This window comes from Bombina bombina, chromosome 2 (assembly GCF_027579735.1).
Source record: "Bombina bombina isolate aBomBom1 chromosome 2, aBomBom1.pri, whole genome shotgun sequence".
Lineage (NCBI taxonomy): Eukaryota > Metazoa > Chordata > Amphibia > Anura > Bombinatoridae > Bombina > Bombina bombina.
In genome coordinates, this window is record NC_069500.1 from 475,213,204 (window position 1) to 475,233,194 (window position 19,991).

At 39.6% G+C, this 19,991-nt stretch overlaps 1 protein-coding gene across 1 annotated transcript in view; it reads left to right on the top strand.

The window, feature by feature from the left end:
• SVOP (SV2 related protein) overlaps positions 1-19,991 on the top strand; it is a 149,403-nt gene that overhangs the window by 95,489 nt on the left and 33,923 nt on the right. Inside the window, exon 11 of the mRNA XM_053702135.1 lies at positions 1,574-1,650. Coding sequence (XP_053558110.1) covers positions 1,574-1,650 — 77 coding nt within the window. The remainder of the gene's footprint in view (positions 1-1,573; positions 1,651-19,991) is intronic.

The window sequence follows — 19,991 nt, forward strand, 5'->3', positions numbered from 1 at the left end:
AGGGTGGTTGATTCATGGAATAAACTTCCACAAGAGGTAGTAATGACAAAACTGTGGGGTACTTTAAGAATGCCTGGGACAAGCATAAGGCTATCCTACAAACTAGATAAGTTTATACTTTTAGGAAATATCGGGCAGACTTGCTGGGCCTATGGCTCTTATCTGCCGTCAATATCTATGTTTCTAGATAAAAGTAGATGAAAACATGTAAAAACATATAATGTAATGCTTGTGGGATACTCCTCTATCAGACCGAACTTGGCCAGTAGTCATGTTATTCCGGCGTTGAGCCGGAACGATAGGGAATATCCCAGAGCAGAGAAAGTTAGTAAGATGAGGAGAGCGGCACTCACCACAGGCAGGACGGTCCCCAGTGGCAACGGCAGAGCAGTCCAAGGACACACCACTAGAATGGTCCGGCAGGCAGGTTTCGGCAATGGTAAAGCAGTCCAAGGGCACACCACTAGAATAGTCAAGGCAGGCAGGGTTTGGCAACAATATATCAGTCCAGCAATTTAGGGGTTAAACAGGCAGAATAGTCAGACAGGCAGGTTCAGCAACAAAGATCAGTCCAGCAGTTAAAGGGTTAAGGCAGGTAGAGTAGTCAGTAAACAGGCAGGTTCAGCAACAATGGTATAGAACGATCTGTCACACCCAGGAGCACACATAGTAACACCTATACTTGGGCAGTGACAGATCGTTAGTGCAGGGTTTAAATAGGCGCAGGATTCGTGCCAGAGAGCTCCCAACAGCATCAGGAGCGTGCGGCGATGACGTCAGCGCCGCACGCATCCTGAGCCGACACTGCCCCTGGCAACGAGCAGGAAGGAGACGCCAGATCCGACACTGCCCCTGGCAACGAGCAGGAAGGAGACGCTGCGCCCCTAGCAACGGCTAGAGCGGCGCGGCGTGACAGTTATACTGTGTATTCACTGTAAATATTTCACATTCCTATGTTCTTTACCTAGCAGAATATGTTCTAAGTATTTTAAAATAGATATTCCTATATAAATCTGTATATATATATATATATATATACCTATATCTGTATAATCATGTATATACTGTATATGTATGTATTGTACCAAAATACCATCAGATATACATAAAAATATGTATTTAAGAATAAATAGAACATATTCTGCTATGTGAAGAACATTGGAATGTTAAATATTCATATTTTCACATTGGGTTAGTGCACTTGAGAATATGCATTCGTGTTTACATAGGGTGTTGACTCCTATGGGGGAATATGTTATGGCACGTGCTATATCCTAAGTTGGCTTTGTACCCATGTGGGGTTAGCAAAAAGCTTACTTCTAGTGCAGTTAATGCTCGAGCGGGCACGTTATATAGTGCTCCACTTTGAATCTAGCCCTAAAAGTTTTATTTTGAACATGATGATTTACCACATTTACCAAGTGAGAGGGGTTACATCTAAGGTGGGGTGTGACTGTTTAACTCGTTGAAATGCTGTTCTGCAAGGGATTAAGGAGGATGAGCATGTAATAGAATTATTAACACTATTTCTCATATGGAGAGTTTACACAAATTCTTTTTCTTTTCAAATTAGGTTTTCCAATGCTTTTTCTTACTATGGACTGGTCCTTCTAACTACAGAGCTGTTTCAGGCAGGGGATGTATGCAGCAGTAAGTAGTAGCATAACTGTCTTTCCACTTCTAAAGGGGCATATAACATATTTAAAAAAGAGGCCTATTTAGCCCCATCATAATGGTATGCATAACTTTGTATTATATTATTCTTATTAAAACATGATTTTATTTTAATGCCTCAAGTGATATCACAGTATGTATACACTGATTTTGAGTAAGTTCTTAAATTGGGGCAAAGGGTTTGCAAAAGGTACCCGTCTAGATTAAAGTAAAAATATGTAGAAATACAGTAAATATTTGAATAATGCATAGGCCCCTATTTAAGAAAGTCTGGCGGACCTGATCCAACAGTGCGGATCAGGTCCGCCAGACCTCGCTGAATACGGCGAGCAATACGCTTGCCGTATTCAGCATTGCACCAGCAGCTCACAAGAGCTGCTGGTGCAACGCCGCCCCCTGCAGACTTGCGGCCAATGGGCCGCCAGCAGGGGGGTGTCAATCAACCCGATCATACTCGATCAGGTTGATTTCTGGCGATGTCTGTCCGCCTGCTCAGAGCAGGCGGACAGGTTATGGAGCAGCGGTCTTTGTGACCGCTGCTTCATAACTACTGCTTCTGGCGAGCCTGCAGGCTCGCCAGAAACACGGTGCATCAAGCTCCATTCGGAGCTTGATAGATAGGCCCCAATGTATGTATTGTAAATGGATGCCTAACATTAAGTTTGGGCTAAAATTTATTCTTTTTAATGCCCCTTTAATTTGATTTTAAGGTATTTCATCTCTTCACCCTATAAATATTAAATGGACGTTCTAGTGCAAATTCGTTAGCTCAGGCCATTTTTGCAATATTCAGGCTCTAATTCTGGGGGCTCCATTTATCATGGCTGCTTTGGAGCTCTTGCTTACCACAAGTTATGAACTACTGTTGCTTCTTAACCTTAGAGGTGGTAGAGGTAAATCACCCCAAACTTATTACTTCTGCATGATTCACAGACTCTGCTCATAATGTGATGGGAAGACCAGGGTCCCAGCTAGGGTCTGCCCAGCACATTATGAATGTTTTTCCGTTTCTTTCCTATGACACGGAGAGTCCACAACGTCATTCCAATTACTAGTGAAATATTCAACTCCTGGCCAGCAGAAGGAGGCAAAGAGCACCCCAGTAAAGCTGTTAAGTGTAACTGCCTTACCCATAACCCCCCGTCATTCTCTTTGCCCCTGTCAATGGAGGTTGTACGAAGTTGGTGTCTGAAGATTTTATTCCTTTTATGGGTACTTTTCCCTGCAAGCAAGGATTGGGGTTTTAGCTGTGTCCACGTCAATCTCTTGAGTAAGAGTAGTGGTGACTTTTAAGCAGTTAAAATGCGGTGAGGTAGTCCTTGCTTTTTATTTAAACACTTGCTTCCCCTTTATTCTTTGTTCTTTATTTTCCTACAGGTCAATGGCATGGAGTACAGTACCTGCCACACCTAAGGAGCAGCATCTGTTCTGCATGATCTAAGGTAAGTGCTTTTACCTTCTAGGTTAATCCTCTTATGGATCCTTTTAGTCTGGCACTAGTTATCCTTTTATAGTTAAGGATACATGTTGGGGGACATATTTAACTTTATGTTTAAATTTGAGACATGTTCACAGTTAGAGAGAATTCACTTGGGGAGTTCAATTTTTGGCTGAGGAACATTTCGTTATTGGGACTTGTGCAGAGTTATCGCTATGAGGTTTTATTTTATAACAGTCGTTACTAGGCCGTTTTTGTCTGTTGCGCTTGTCTTTTTCTGTGGCACAGTGTTTCTCCTCCCCGCTCATGTGAGGCCCGCACTTACGCTTTTACGGAGGGGAGCGAAAGTAAGATTGGTAGTGCGTAGGAGTGCCTCACATGAGTTAGCGGATCATGAGAGGAGCAGTGTACAAGCCTTTTCCTTTTGCTACTGGGGTATTCCTCTCTTGTACGGCAGGATTCTCAGGCATTTGAGGTGGATTTTATTATTGGCCCTTTGTTGTTTACAATTAAATAGAAAACTACATTCCTATAGCTGTGAACAGGGGTTTACTAAATCTCTAGACAATAAAAGATATTTTTCTTTCATGTAAGTGGCAAGAGTCCATGAGCTAGTGACATATGGGATATACATTACTACCAGGAGGGGGCAAAGTTTCCCAAACCTCAAAATGCCTATAAATACACCTCCCACCTCACTCATACCTCAGTTTTTTAAAAACTTTGCCTCCTGTGGAGGTGGTGAAGCAAGATGTGCTTGATTTTCTTCTGTGAAAGGAGCTTCTAAGCATTTTGAAGCCCAATTCCTCTCAAAGTACAGTGTTTGTCTGAGGGATGTGAAGGGAGTATTTGCCTAATGATACCATGTTTTCACCTATGGGAAATCTATTCTAAGGCTCTCTGTAAATCAGTCTCAGGGATTCATCTGCTGCCTCCCTTTACAGATCGACATTATACTCCTCTACCATTACCTCTGCTGATATGTTTCAGTACGGGTTTGGCTATCTGCTATATGTGGATGGGTGTCTTATGGTAAGTATATATCATTTTTTAAGACACTCTCAGCTATTTTTGGCACTTTATATTATAAAGTTTTTAATGTATATTGCATAGATTTGCCATGAGTCAGGTCTGTGTATTTCCCTTTGCAGTCTAACAGTTTCAGCAGGGAAATTATGTTTATGGGAGATTTAAGGTATTTTTTTCTTACCTGGGGGTTCCAGTTAGTTGTAACTTGGAGTCTGTTTTTCAAAAAAAAAAAATCTTAATTTCCGTGGGCTAATTAGGGTTGCGATGATGCAAAATGATACTCTTTATTTATTGCGTCATTTTTGGTGCGAAAATTTGTGCCGCGAAGTTGCGCCTATTATGACGCAAGTTGCGTCATTTAATTTTTTTCCTCTGCATTTTTGTCATCTTTGTTTGCATCATTCTTGGCGCCAAAATGTATTATATTAAGTCTCTCCCTCTTTTGCTTACTGCTCTCATTTGTTTATAGAGGGCTATGATGTTTGCTTTTGATTTTACTTTTGTGTAAGAATTTTATTATAAGCATTTTTTCCCATTCCTGAAACTGCTATTTTGAGGAAATTGGATATTTTGTTTAAATGTTATTTTTTCTTTTTTGTTACATTTTGCAAGATGTCTCATACTGATCCTGCCTCTGATGTTACTGTAGGAACTAAGCTGCCTGAACGCAATTCTACCAAAGCTAAGTGTGTTTGTTGTAAATTAGCTGATCTTACTTCTTCAGCTCAAATATGTGGCACTTGTTATGATAAATGATGCTGATAATGTTTCTATAAGTACAAATACATCTACTGTTATTCCTTCATAGTCTAATGTACATGATAATCCTGCAGATGTGAAAAATTATATTGCTGCAGTCATAGAGAAGGCTATGACTGCTATTCCGCCTTCAAATAAACGTAAAAGGTCTTTCCAAACTTCTCATAAATCTGATGAAATTTGTATTGATCGACAGCATACTGAAGTATCTTCTGCTGATGAGGATTTCTCTGGCTCAGAGGATCCTGCTTCAGAGACTGAAATTGACAAATCTACTTTTCTTTTTAAGTGTGAGTATATTCGTTCTTTATTAAAGGAAGTATTCTTTACTTTGGGTATTGAGGAGTCTAGTCCTATTGATAACAAACTAGCAAATGTTTGAATTCTGTTTTTAAAACTTCTGAGGTTACTCCTGAAGTTTTTCCTATTCCAGATGATATCTCTAATATGATTACTAAAGAATGGTCTAAGCCTGGTGCTTCTTTTAACCCTTCTTCTAGGTTTAAGAAGCTATATCCTTTACCTGTGGCCAATTTAGAGTTTTGGGAAAGACTTCCTAAGGTTGATGGGGCTATTTCCACTCTTGCCAAACTAACTACTATTCCTATGGAAGATAGTACTTCCTTTAAGGATCCATTAGATAGGAAGATTGAATCTTATCTTAGAAGAGCATATTTACATACTGGCTATATTCTTAGACCTGCTATTTCTATGGCTGATGTTGCTGCTGCTTTAACTTTTTGGTTGGACAGTTTAGCACAGCAGTTATCAGATCCTGAATTGTCTAGTATTCTTTTACTTCAACATGCTAATCATTTAATTTGTGATGCTATATTTGATGTCATTAATATTGATATTAAATCTATGTCTTTAGCTATTCTTACTAGAAGAACTTTATGGCTTAAATCTTGGAATGCTGACATAGTGTCTAAAGCTAGAATACTATATCGTTTCAGGGTAATAATTTATTTGGTTCTCAATTGGATTCTATTATCTCCACTATCACTGGGGGAAAGGGAGTTTTTCTGCCCCAAGATAAGAAATCTAAGGGTAAGTTTAAAGCTCCCAATTATTTTCTTTCCTTTCGTCAGAATAGAGAACAAAAGACCTCTCCTTCCCCTAAGGCCTCTGGCTCTAATTGGAGACCATCTCCGAATTGGAATAAATCCAAGCCTTATAAGAAACTAAATCCAGCCCCTAAGACTGCATGAAGGCGCAGCTCTCAAACCAGTTCAACTGGTGGGGGGCAGATTGAAATTATTTCAAGACATCTGGACAGATTCTGTTCAAAATCAGTGGATTCAGGAAATTGTTTCTCAAGGGTATTGAATAGGTTTCAGAATAAGACCTCCCATGGGAAGATTCTTTCTTTCTCATGTTCCAACAAACCCTGTGAAGGCTCAGGCTTTTCGGAAGTGTGTTTCAGACCTAGAGTTTTCAGGGGTGATTGTTCCAGTTCCTCAGCAGGAACAGGGTTTGGGTTTTTATTCAAATCTGTTCATTGTCCCAAAGAAAGATTCGTTCAGACCAATTCTGGATCTAAAATTTTTAAATCGTTTGTTAAGAGTCCCAACTTTCAAGATGGTGACTATAAGGACTATTCTGCCTTTTGTTCAGCAAGGCCATTTCATGTCCACAATAGACTTATAGGACGCTTATATTCACATTCCAATTCATCCAGACCACTATCGTTTTTCTAAGATTCTCTTTTCTAGACAAGCATTACCAATTTGTCGCTCTTCTGTTTGGCCTAGCGACAGCTCCAAGAATCTTTTCGAAGGTTCTTGTTGCCCTTCTATCTGTAATCAGAGAGCATGCTATTGCGGTGTTTTCTTATTTGGATGATATCTTGGTACTAGCTCAATCTTTTCATTTAGCAGAATCTCACACGAAATAACTAGTGTGGTTTCTTCAAAGACATACTTGGAGGATCAATTTACCAAAGAGTTTCTTGATTCCTCAGACAAGGGTCACCTATTTAGGTTTCCAGATAGATTCAGTGTCCATGACTCTTTCTCTGACAGACAAGAGACGAATAAAGTTGGTTTAAGCTTGTCTAAACCTTCAGTCTCTATCATTCCCTTCAGTGGCTATGTGCATGGAAGTTTTAGGTCTCATGACTGCAGCATTGGACGCGATCCCCTTTGCTTGTTTTCATATGAGGCCTCTACAGCTTTGCATGTTGCACCAATGGTGCAGGGATTATACTCAGATATCACAACTGATATACTTAAATCCCAAAACTCAACTCTCTCTTACTTGGTGGTTAGACCATCACCTTATTGTTCAAGGGGCCTCCTTTGTTCGTCCTTCCTGGACTGTGATCTCCACAGATGCAAGTCTTACAGGTTGGGGAGCTGTCTGGGGGTCTCTGACAGCACAAGGGGTTTGGTATCCTCAAGAGGCAAGGTTACCAATCAATATTTTAGAACTCTGTGCTATTTTCAGAGCTCTTCAGGCTTGGTCTCTATTGAAGAGAGAACTTTACATTCATTTTCAGACAGACAATATCACAACAGTGGCATATGTCAATCATCAAGGAGGGACTCGCAATCCTTCAGCAATGAAAGAAGTATCTCGGATACTTTCTTGGGTGGAATCCAACTCTTGTCAAATTTCTGCAATTTATATCTCAGGTGTAGACAATTGGGAAGCGGATTATCTCAGCCTTCAGACTTTACATCCGGGGGAGTGGTCTCTCCATCCAGATGTGTTTTTTCATCTTGTACAGATGTAGGGTCTTCCAGAAATAGATCTAATGGCCTCTCGTCTAAACAAGAAGCTTCCCAGATACCTTTTCAGGTCCAAGTATCATCAGACGGAGATAGTGGATGCTTTAGCAGTTACTTGGTTTTAACAACCTGCTTACCTTTTTCTGCCTCTGGTTCGTCTTCCAAGGGCAATCTCCAAGATCATAATGGAACAATCTTATGTGTTTCTGATAGCTCCTGCATGGCCTCACAGGTTTTGGTATGCGGATCTTGTCCGGATGTCCAGTTGCCAGCCTTGGCCACTTCCTTTAAGGCCAGACCTTCTGTCTCAAGGGCTGTTTTTCCATTAGGATCTCAAATCTCTAAATTTGAAGGCATGGAAATGATATGCTTAGTGCTTAGTCATAGAGGTTTCTCTGACTCAGTGATTAGCACTATGATACAGGCTCATAAGTCTGTTTCAAGGAAGATTTATCATCAGGTTTGGAAAACATATATTTCATGGTTTTCCACCCATGATTATTCTTGGCATTCTTTCAGAAATCCTAGGATTTTACAGTTTCTTCAGGGTGGTTTGGATAAAGGATTGTCTGCAAATACTTTGAAAGGACAAATTTCTGCTCTTTCTGTCTTATTTCATAGAAAGCTTCCTGATATTCACTGTTTTGTTCAGGCTTTGACTCATATCAAACCTGTAATTAAATCTATTTCTCCTCCTTGGAGTCTCAATTTGGTATTGAGAAATTTACAGGCTTCTCCTTTTAACCCTATGCATTCTCTGGATATTAAATTACTTTCTGGAAAATGTTATTTCTTTTGGCTATCTCTTCTGCTAGAAGAGTTTCTGAATTGTCTGCTCTCTCTTGTGAGTCTCCTTATCTGATTTTCCATCAAGATAAAACTGTTTTGCAGACGTTGTTTACATGTTGTTAGTGGTGAATTCTAACAACATTAATAGGGAAATTGTTGTTCCTTCCTTGTGTCATTCTTTGGATGTGGTAAGAGCTTTGAAATATTAAGTTGAAGCCACTAAAGATTTCAGAAAGACTTTTAGTCTATTTGTTATTTTTTCTGGTTCCAGGAAAGGTCAGAAAGCCTCTGCCATTTCTCTGGCATCTTGGTTGAAACTTTTGATTCACAAAGCTTATTTGTAAGCGGGGCAGTCTCCGCCTCAGCGAATTACAGCTTATTCTACTAGATCAGTTGCCACTTCTTGGGCTTTCAAGAATGAAGCTTCAGTTGATCAAATTTGCAAAACAGCAAGTTGGTCTTCTTTGCATACATTTACTCAGTTTTACCATTTTGATGTGTTTGCTTCTTCGGAAGCAGCCTTTGGTAGAAAGGTTCTTAAGGCAACTGTCTCAATTTGATTCTAGTGCCTTTGGTTTGAGTTTTTTTACATTTTTAAGAAAACTTAATTTTTTTTGCATTTAATTTCTCAGCGGATATAGCTGTTTTTATTTTATCCCCTCCCTCTCTAGTGACTTGTGGGCTTCCATATCTTCCGTATTATATCCCATACCTCACTAGCTCATGGACTCTTGCCACTTACATGAAAGAAAACATAAGTTATGTAAGAACTTACCTGATAAATTAATTTCTTTCATAGTGGCAAGAGTCCATGAGACCCACCCTATTTTTTTTGGTTATATTTTTTTGAATAAAGCACATTATTTTTCCAGTTCATCTTTTTGTATGCTTTTTACTCCTTTTTTTACACCTCACTACTTGGCTATACGTTAAACTGAGGTATGAGTGAGGTGGGAGGTGTATTTATAGGCATTTTGAGGTTTGGGAAACTTTGCCCCCTCCTTGTAGGAATGTATATCCCATACGTCACTAGCTCATGGACTCTCGCCACTATGAAAGAAATTAATTTATCCGTTAAGTTCTTACATAAATTATGTTTTTTTTCTGTGACTACAGTAATGGAGCCTGATTTAGATCTGTCAGTGTCTGTGGACAAGTGTTTAGTGTGTTTAGAGGCTCAAATTTTGTTCCTCATGTTTATCAAAGACTTTAAAATTTAAAGATAAATTACTCCCTTCTTAGCCAAATGTCTCTCAGGATGATGCTGTGCATGATATGCCTCAGCTTTCTCCTCAAATGCCCCAAGCATTAACTGTCTCTCATTCTGTGCCTTCTATGTCCTCTTATCCACCTGGGGATGTTTATTTACCTGGGATTTTGCCGTTCAGGTTTTTTCTGCCGTAACAGCGGCTTTGTCAGCTTTCCCTACATTGGGTAAGTGTAAAAGAAAATCCAAACATTTGCCTGATTCTAGGGTTTCTGACTCTAGGACTGCATTAGCCACTCTTGCTCAGATGTCTGATGAGGAGCATTCTTCAGTAGCTTCTGAAGGTGAACTCTCAGATTCTGAGACTTTAGCAGAAAAATCTACTGAATCTGAAGTGGTTAATTTTTAGATTTAAGCTTGAACATCTCTGGTTACTATTGAAGGAGGTTTTAACTACTTTAGACGGCTCTGAACCTTCGGGTGCTGTCAACCCCGCAAAGAGTTTATGATTCCCCATCTTCTGAGGAGGTTTTTCCTGTCCCAAGGAAGATGTCTGAAATTATTGCTCAGGAATGGGATAAGCCAGGAGTTCCTTTTTCCCCTTCCCCTGTTTTCAAGAAGATGTTTTCTGTTGTTGACTCTATTCATGACTCATGGTGGACTATTCCTAAAGTAGAAGGAGCTATTTCTACTTTTGCCAAGAGAACTATATTCCTATAGAGGATAGTTGCTCTTTTAAGGACCCAATGGATAAAAAGCTTGAGGCATACTTAAAGAAAATGTATATCCATTAAGGGTTACAGTGGCAACCAGCATCGAGTATTGCTACGGTTGCAGGAGCTGCATCTTATAGGTGCGATACAGAGGAAACTACAGTAGAGGAGATACAAGATAGCATCAAGGCTCTCAAATTGGCCAATACTTTTATTTGTGATGCCAATATGCAGATAATTCTTCTGGGAGCTAAGATGTCTAGCTTCACGGTTCTAGCTTGCAGGGCTCCGTGGTTAAAATCTTAGTCGGCCGATGTCCCTGTTTGGACCTGGTCTGGCAGAGATCATTTCAGAAATTATGGGTAGAAAGGGATCTTTCCTACCTCAGGACAAGAAAAATAGACCTAGAGGTTGTCAGACTTCTAATTTTTGTTCCTTTCGTAACTTTAAGGGACAAAAGTCCCCCTCTTCCTCTTCAAAACCAGATCAACTCAGATCTTTTTGGAAATCCAACCAGCCCTGGAACAAGGGGAAACAAAACAATAATCCTTCTACTGACTCTAAATCAGCATGAAGGTTCCGCCCACGATTCCAGTGTAAAGGACCTATACTCTCTGGGAGTAATTGTTTCTGTCCCTCTAGCAGAACAGGGTCTAGGATTCTATTCAAATCTATTTGTGGTTCCCAAAAAGGAGGGAACTTTTCAGCCCATTCTAGACCTCAAGTGCCTCAACAAATTCCTCAGGGTTCCGTCCTTCAAGATGGAAACTATTCGTTCCATTCTTCCTTTGGTACAGGAAGGTCAGTTTATGATGACCATAGACCTGAAGGACGTATATCTTCATGTTCCCATTCACAGGGAACACCATCAGTATCTGAGGTTTGCATTTCTGGACAAGCACTTTCAATTTGTTGCACTTCCATTTGGTCTGGCCATGGCTCCCAGAATATTCCCAAAGGTTCTGGGGGCGCTATTGGCTGTGATCAGATCCCAGGGAATTGCTGTGGCGCCTTATCAAGACGACATATTGGTTCAGGCGTCATCTTTTCAACTAGCCTAATATCATACAGAGTTGCTGTTGTCTTTTCTTCGTTCCCATGGGTGGAAACTGAATTTTGAAAAAAAATTATCTTGTTCCATCTAAGAAAGTGTGTTTCTTAGAGACTATAATAGATTCCCTGTCCATGAAGATTTTTCTGACGGAGGTCAGAAAAGACAAGATTCTTGCTTGCTGCCTTTCTCTCCAGTCTGCCTTTCATCCATCTTTGGCCCAATGCATGAATGTGATTGGTCTGATGATGGCATCCATGGACATCATTTCTTTTGCACAGTTCCATCTTTGACAGCTGCAGCTTTGTATGCTCCGTCAATGGAACGGGGATCATTCATATTTATCTCAAAGGATAACTCTGGACCCTCTAACAAGAGACTCTCATGGTGGGTGTCACAGGAACATCTGTCTCGGGGGACTTGCTTTCTGAGACCTTCCTGAGAAATTGTGACTACGGACTCCAGCCTGTCAGGCTGGGGTGCTGTTTGGGGCCCTCTAAGGGCTCAGGGCCTGTTGTTATGATCTCCTTTCTCTTTAAATCCTTCTGACACCTCCCTTTCCACAACCCTTAAAAGGACCATCTGATCCCTATTTGCTTGCTTGATTATTTTAGTGTAACAGGGAAAGTTAGTTGTTAGGACTCTCCTCTGTTATCCTGTTATCCAGCCTTTAGTGATTAAATAAGTCACTTCAACTGTCTCAACATTTATCCACATTGGGACTTTGTTTCAATTAACATTTCTTCGCATATTCTAAAGACTTTAACATATCAAGAAGATCTGTATTCTGAACTCTCACCTCTCAGCTTACAAACGGCACTCCGCTCCTGAATAGCAACTCTGTGACGTCATTCAAGCCGACACCAGGCCGGCATATGCAGACAGCGTTCAGACGCCAATCTGTTTACACAAGCTACCGCATCTACAGCCTTTAACCCTGCTTCCTACACTGCTTCAAGGAATACTAACAGCAAACAGTTGGTTTCAACGGAGAAGCTTAAAGGATTTATCACCTCTCTGAAACTAAGAACCGGAGGAGTTATCTACAAACCGCAAGTATCAAAAGCCTTGATTAATACTCTATTGCATGTTTGCTTAACTCCACATAAAGACTTTGCTTATACAAATACCGGAACAACTCTGTTTGCATAATCAGACTTCTTCTCTGCTTAAACTTGAGATTTATTAACTTTGCTTAGTAACAACAATTTAACCACTTACTGCCTTCTCAGCAGCACCATTTAAAGCTTGTATTTATTTAAGAAGAGCTATTTTACAACTACAGTGAAAGTTAACTGTGAGTTGTGCTATTATTATTTAGCCTGTTAATTTGGATTAAATACGCTATTTAATCCTTTTCCTTGCTCTTCTGACAATAAGAGTTTTGGATTATTTAAATAGCTACAAATACAACATTTTAGTTCATATCATTGTCTGAACTTTATTCATAAATTGCAAAAGACCTGACAGAAAACATAACAGAATAATCAAGCCTGTAAAAGAGTCTCAACTGTAACTTAATATGGATCCAGTTGAGATGAGTAATCAAATAACCTCTCTAAATCAAAAGGTTGACTTATTAGCTCAGGGAATGACTGCGCTGCAAAATGAGAACAACACTCTCAGGAGGATTATTAATGACTTTCTCACTCAAAAGGCAACAGAGTTTCCTGAACCACAAGTTAACCCCCCAGCCACTTTCTCTGGTGACCGCTCGAAATTCAGAGAATTTAAAAATGCTTGTATGCTAATGTTTTCTTTGAAGCCACGTACATTCCGAAATGATAAAGTTAAGGTATGTACCGCTATCTCATTTCTATCTGGAGAGCCTAGAGCATGGGCGGATAGATTTTTTGAATCTGACGATCCTATGTTAAACTCCCTGGATACTTTTTTCCAAAACATGGCAGTATTGTATGAAGACATACACAAACAACAGACAGCCGAGAACACTTTACGCTCCCTAAAACAAGGTAAACGGGCTGTAGAAGACTACATTGCTGAATTCCAACTTTGGGCAACGGATTCTGAATGGAATTCAGTCAGTCTAAAAAATCAGTTCCGTTTGGGACTCTCTGAGCATCTAAAGGATGATCTCTCAAAGGTGGATTTCCCTGATACTTTAGAAGGTTTATTTAAATTATGTATAACAATGGATCGCCGTTACAGAGAGAGAAAACAAGAGAGAGTACATAGTGATTCAAGTTTGAGAAAACATTATCCCTCAACCCCTGAAAGGTCTACCAGTTCATCTGTTCCTATGGAGATAGGAGTTATTAGGGGACCTCTGACCAGTGAAGAAAAACTGAGAAGACGTATAGGAAGATTATGCATGTACTGTGCAAATAAAGACCACGATGTATCAACCTGTCCTCAACTCAATCATCCAAAGAAGGGTAAGATATTACTTATGACTATTAAACCTCCCATAAAAGAGTATACTCATCTCTCATTAAATTTGTCGTTACAGTGGGATCAACATCAGTTCCAGGAAGTGGCCATAATTGATTCCGGGGCTTATGGAACATTTATTGATCAAGCATTGGTGTCACTTAATAAAATTCCTTGTGTGCAAAAAACCACTCCATTGTTTGTGCGTGTTGTTGATGGGTCACATTTCCTCAAAGGTCCAATTACACACCAGACCATACCCTTACTCACTATCACCAACACTGGACACAAGGAATACATTACATATGACATCATCCCTTGTTCAGTACACCCAGTTATACTCGGGTATCCCTGGCTTCAAAAACATAATCCCACCATAAACTGGTCTACCAATCAGATCACTTTTAATTCTAAATTCTGTACTGATACTTGTCACCCATATATAACCATTAATCATTTAGACCTCCTTCTTCCAAATGAGTATAAAGATTTCTCAGACGTTTTTAACCTCAAAAAAGCTGAAGTATTACCTCCACACAGAGAGTTTGATTGTCCGATTGACACGAAACCCGGGGCTGTATTACCTACAAACCGTATTTTTCCACTTTCACAAAAGGAATTACAACACCTTCGAGAATACCTCGATGAAAATTTACGCAAAGGTTTTATATCACCCTCATCATCTCCAACAGCTTCAGCCATATTTTTTGTAACAAATAAGGACGGGACTTTACGTCCTATTATTGATTATCGAGCCTTAAATGCAGTCACTATCAAAAATCGTTACCCATTACCACTGATACCAGAATTACTTGAAAGATTGAATGGTGCCAATATCTTTACCAAACTCGACCTTAAGGGTGCTTATAATCTCATCCGCATAAAATCAGGTCATGAATGGAAAACTGCTTTCAAGACAAGGTATGGCTTATACCAATATAATGTTATGCCATTTGGTTTAACTAACGCACCGGCAACGTTTCAATATTTCATTAACGAAATATTCAAAGACCTCATGGACGTCTGTGTGGTAGTGTATCTCGATGATATTCTCATCTATTCACGGGATATCACGGAACATGTGAGGCATGTTCAATGGGTCCTTTCAACCTTACGTGAACATCACCTATATGCAAAAATGGAAAAATGTGAATTCCATAAACACACCATAAAATTTCTTGGCTATATAATCACACCATCTGGGATATCAATGGATCCGGAAAAAGTCAATGCAATCCTTCATTAGCCAACTCCTCATACTACTAAATCTCTACAGAGATTTTTAGGATTCTCTAACTTTTATAGGAAATTTATATCAGATTACTCAGCTATAGTACAACCTCTAACTAGACTAACAGGTAAACAAAAGTTCAAATGGGATGAAGACGCAGAAAATGCTCTTCAACTCTTAAAGGAGAAGTTCATCAATGCTCCCATTTTAAGATTACCTGACCCTACTCGTTCTTTTACATTGGAGGTGGATGCTTCTAATGTAGCAATAGGGGCTATACTATCTCAACAAGACGAAGAATCAAAAGAGTTACATCCTGTGGCATTCCATTCTAGGCTATTAAATTCAGCTGAAAAGAATTACTCAATAGGCGATAAGGAGCTATTGGCAATTAAATCATCATTGGAGCATTGGCGTCATCTTTTAGAAGGCACTTCAACTCCATTTACAATTTACACAGATCATCGTAATCTTCAATATCTAAAAAGAAATAAGACATTATCATCTCGTCAAGTACGATGGGCTCTCTTTTTGGACCGTTTTAATTTTCTCTTACAATACAGACCCGGAAAAAACAATACAAAAGCAGATGCTCTCTCCAGATCTCTTCAAGCTCCAACAGAAGAAGAGAAACTTAGTGTTATTCCTCCACATAAAATCCTCGGAATAATATCTACTCTTCAGAATGAAATTTTATCAAGTCAACAAAAGGATCTTTCTATTCCTGAAGAATGTCATAAAGATCCTGAAACTGGACTCTTCACTTTTAATAACTTAATATATATACCAACTGATTTAAGAAAACAGATTATGCAGCAGTATCATGATTCACCCCTTTCTGGGCACCCAGGAATAAATAAAACTTATGATCTAATAAAACGATACTTTTGGTGGCCTAGATTAAAAGAAGATCTTCTATTATACATATCTCATTGTCGGATTTGTTCCATGAAAAAGAAGGTTCACTATAAACCATTCGGGTTACTTAGCCCACTACCCATACCCGATAGGCCATGGTCAATCGTCGGTATGGATTTCATAGTGGAACTTCCTCCATCAAATGGTTATACAGCCATTTTGGTGGTCGTAGACCACTTGACCAAATTGGCTCACTTTATACCCCTAAAACAAACACCATCTGCTCCAACTACTGCTAAATTATTCCTCTCTCACATCGTAAAACTTCATGGACTACCTACTTCCGTATTAAGTGATCGAGGATCACAATTTACTTCAAAATTCTGGAGAAATTTATGCATTCAATTAAAGATCTCTCCTAAATATTCCACGGCATTTCATCCCCAGACAAATGGGTTGACTGAAAGACTTAATCAAACCCTCGAACAGTATCTACGGTGTTACATCTCTACACAACAAGATGATTGGGCAGATTGGCTCTCAATGGCAGAATTTGCCTACAATAACTCAGTCAACAGTTCAACTGGTTTCTCCCCCTTTTATGCCACCTATGGGTATCATCCATCTAGTTTCCCGAAGATGGGTTTCAGTTCGAATTCTCCTTCAGCTCTGGACTACTCAATTAAATTGAGAGACAACTTTGTTACCATACAAAAACATCTACAGAATGCAAAGGAGACTCAAAAGATCTACTATAACAGGAAGCATGCTTTGCCACCCTCGTATAAAGTGGGGGATTTGGTTTGGTTGTCAACCAAAAATATCAAATTGAAGGTCCCCAGCAAGAAATTAGCATCCCAGTTCCTTGGTCCCTTCCCTATCACAAGGGTCATAAATGAGAATGCTGTTGTTTTGAAGTTACCTACCTCTCTAGCCATCCACCCATCTTTCCACGTCTCTCTTTTGAAACCTTTTAAGGGGGATGCAGGTTCTCTGGACGCTGATGTCTCTGACAGTACTTCATTAATAGAAGCAGAGGATGAGTATGAAATTGGTCGTATTCTGGATTCTAGAGTTCGTAATCGAACCCTTGAATATCTGGTACACTGGAAGGGTTACGCTTCATCTGAGGATTTGTGGGTTCCTGTGTCTGATGTGAATGCTCCACGTCTATTGGCTGCATTTCATTCTCGACATCCCCTGAAGCCTGGTCCAGGACTCCCTGTGATGCGATCTTGAACGGGGGGATCTGTTATGATCTCCTTTCTCTTTAAATCCTTCTGACACCTCCCTTTCCACAACCCTTAAAAGGACCATCTGATCCCTATTTGCTTGCTTGATTATTTTAGTGTAACAGGGAAAGTTAGTTGTTAGGACTCTCCTCTGTTATCCTGTTATCCAGCCTTTAGTGATTAAATAAGTCACTTCAACTGTCTCAACATTTATCCACATTGGGACTTTGTTTCAATTAACATTTCTTCGCATATTCTAAAGACTTTAACATATCAAGAAGATCTGTATTCTGAACTCTCACCTCTCAGCTTACAAACGGCACTCCGCTCCTGAATAGCAACTCTGTGACGTCATTCAAGCCGACACCAGGCCGGCATATGCAGACAGCGTTCAGACGCCAATCTGTTTACACAAGCTACCGCATCTACAGCCTTTAACCCTGCTTCCTACACTGCTTCAAGGAATACTAACAGCAAACAGTTGGTTTCAACGGAGAAGCTTAAAGGATTTATCACCTCTCTGAAACTAAGAACCGGAGGAGTTATCTACAAACCGCAAGTATCAAAAGCCTTGATTAATACTCTATTGCATGTTTGCTTAACTCCACATAAAGACTTTGCTTATACAAATACCGGTAGTGAGAAAGATGAGGCTGATTAAACTGGTAGTGAGAAAGATGAGGCTGATTAAACTGGTAGTGAGAAAGATGAGGACTACATTCACTACATATACAAATACCGGAACAACTCTGTTTGCATAATCAGACTTCTTCTCTGCTTAAACTTGAGATTTATTAACTTTGCTTAGTAACAACAATTTAACCACTTACTGCCTTCTCAGCAGCACCATTTAAAGCTTGTATTTATTTAAGAAGAGCTATTTTACAACTACAGTGAAAGTTAACTGTGAGTTGTGCTATTATTATTTAGCCTGTTAATTTGGATTAAATACGCTATTTAATCCTTTTCCTTGCTCTTCTGACAATAAGAGTTTTGGATTATTTAAATAGCTACAAATACAACATTTTAGTTCATATCATTGTCTGAACTTTATTCATAAATTGCAAAAGACCTGACAGAAAACATAACACCTGTGGTCTTGGAAAGAGTCCTCTCTTCCCATAAACATCTTGGAGTTGAGAGCTATCTTCAATGCCCTATCAGCCTATTTTCTGAGCAGACAGACCTTTCATCCTGGGGAGTGGGCTCTCCATCCGGAAGTGTTCTCTCAGATAACCCCTCAAGTGGGGGGTTGCAGAGTTGCATCTCATGACGTCCCGACAAAACGCCATGGTTCTGAGGTACGGTTCAGGGTCAAGAGATCCTCAGGCAGCTCTGATAGATGCTCTTGCGGTTCCTTGGAGGTTTTCTCTGGCTTATCTGTTTACTCTGCTTGCTCTCCTTCCATGAGTCATCACTCGCATCAAACAGGAGAGAGCATCAGTGATTCTAATAGCTCCTGCATGGCCTTGCAGGATTCTATTTCAGAGTCCTTTCCTCCATCCAAACCTAGATTCTCTGAAACTAACTGCTTGGAGATTGAACGCCTAGTTCTGTCAAAACATGGTTTTCCTGAAGCGGTTATTGAAACTATGATTCAGGCTCGAAAACCAGTTACTCGCAAGATTTACCATAAGATATGGCGTAAATATATTTTTTGGTGTGAATCTAAGGAATTCTCCTGGAACCGGGTTAGGATTCCTTGGATTTTGACTTTTCTTCAGAAAGTCTGGATAAGGGTTTATCGATCATTACTCTAAAGAGTCAGATTTAAGCGTTATCTATCCTTTTGCACAAACATTTGGCCGAATTACCAGATGTTCAAGCCTTTGTACAGGCCCTGGTTAGAATCATGCCTCTGTTTAAACCGGTTGCTACCCCTTTTAGCCTTAATTTAGTTCTTAAAGTTTTGCAGCAGGCTCCGTTGAAACCAATGCATGCTGTTGATATAAAATTGTTGTCCTGGAAAGGTTTGTTTCTTGTTACCATTTCTTCCGCTCACAGAGTATCTGAGCTTTCAGCTTTACAGTGTGATTCCCCATATCTTATTTTTCATGCTGATAAAGCGGTCCTCCGTACCAAATTGGGGTTTCTCCCTAAGGTGGTTTTGGATCGAAAGATTAATCAGGAAATTGTTGTTCCTTCTTTTTGTCCTAATCCTTCTTCTCAAAAGGAACGTCTTTTGCATAATTTGTTGTGCGGGCTCTTTAAAAAAATTTTATTTAATTTTTAATTTTTTATTTAGAAGTTGAAGTTACATAAATAGTAGTACAACTACTAGAATGACAACTCATGAACACAAAAACATTAAATACATATGGACAGGATCGTGTAAGTGCCAGTTTCTAGTTCAGCGTCCATTTCTAAGCAACAGAGTCCAATAAAAGCAGAGTTGTGTTGGGAGGTCCTCTGGGAGTGCAACTGGCACTAATCCAAGTCCACATATTATAGTTCTTAGTAAATGATAAACATCGGTAAGTGGCACATAATAACATTCACTACAACATGTTTAGATATAATAGGCTGCTTAAACATTTTAGTATGATAACATTTTTAGGAAAAACAGGTGATCTTTCACACAACTTAGAGAACCTTAGTTAGAAGTAAATGTTTTGAGTGAGCTATAATCATCTCTACATAAAGGTTATTGAATTTAGATTTTTGTGCTCTGGCTTCCATGAGGGAAACTCTCTAAGTGTCTATGTGAACAGTTCCAGGCATGGTGAGTGGGCTGGGGTGGGGTGGGGGGAGAGGGATGTAGGAAGGGGACCAGATTAGGGTATATAAAACTCACCAAAAGGTGAGGAAGAGAAGAATTTAGATTTTATCAACTTTGTCCAGTGTTTCGCTGTAGTTGGAACCAAGGTTCCCAAATATCCCAAAACAG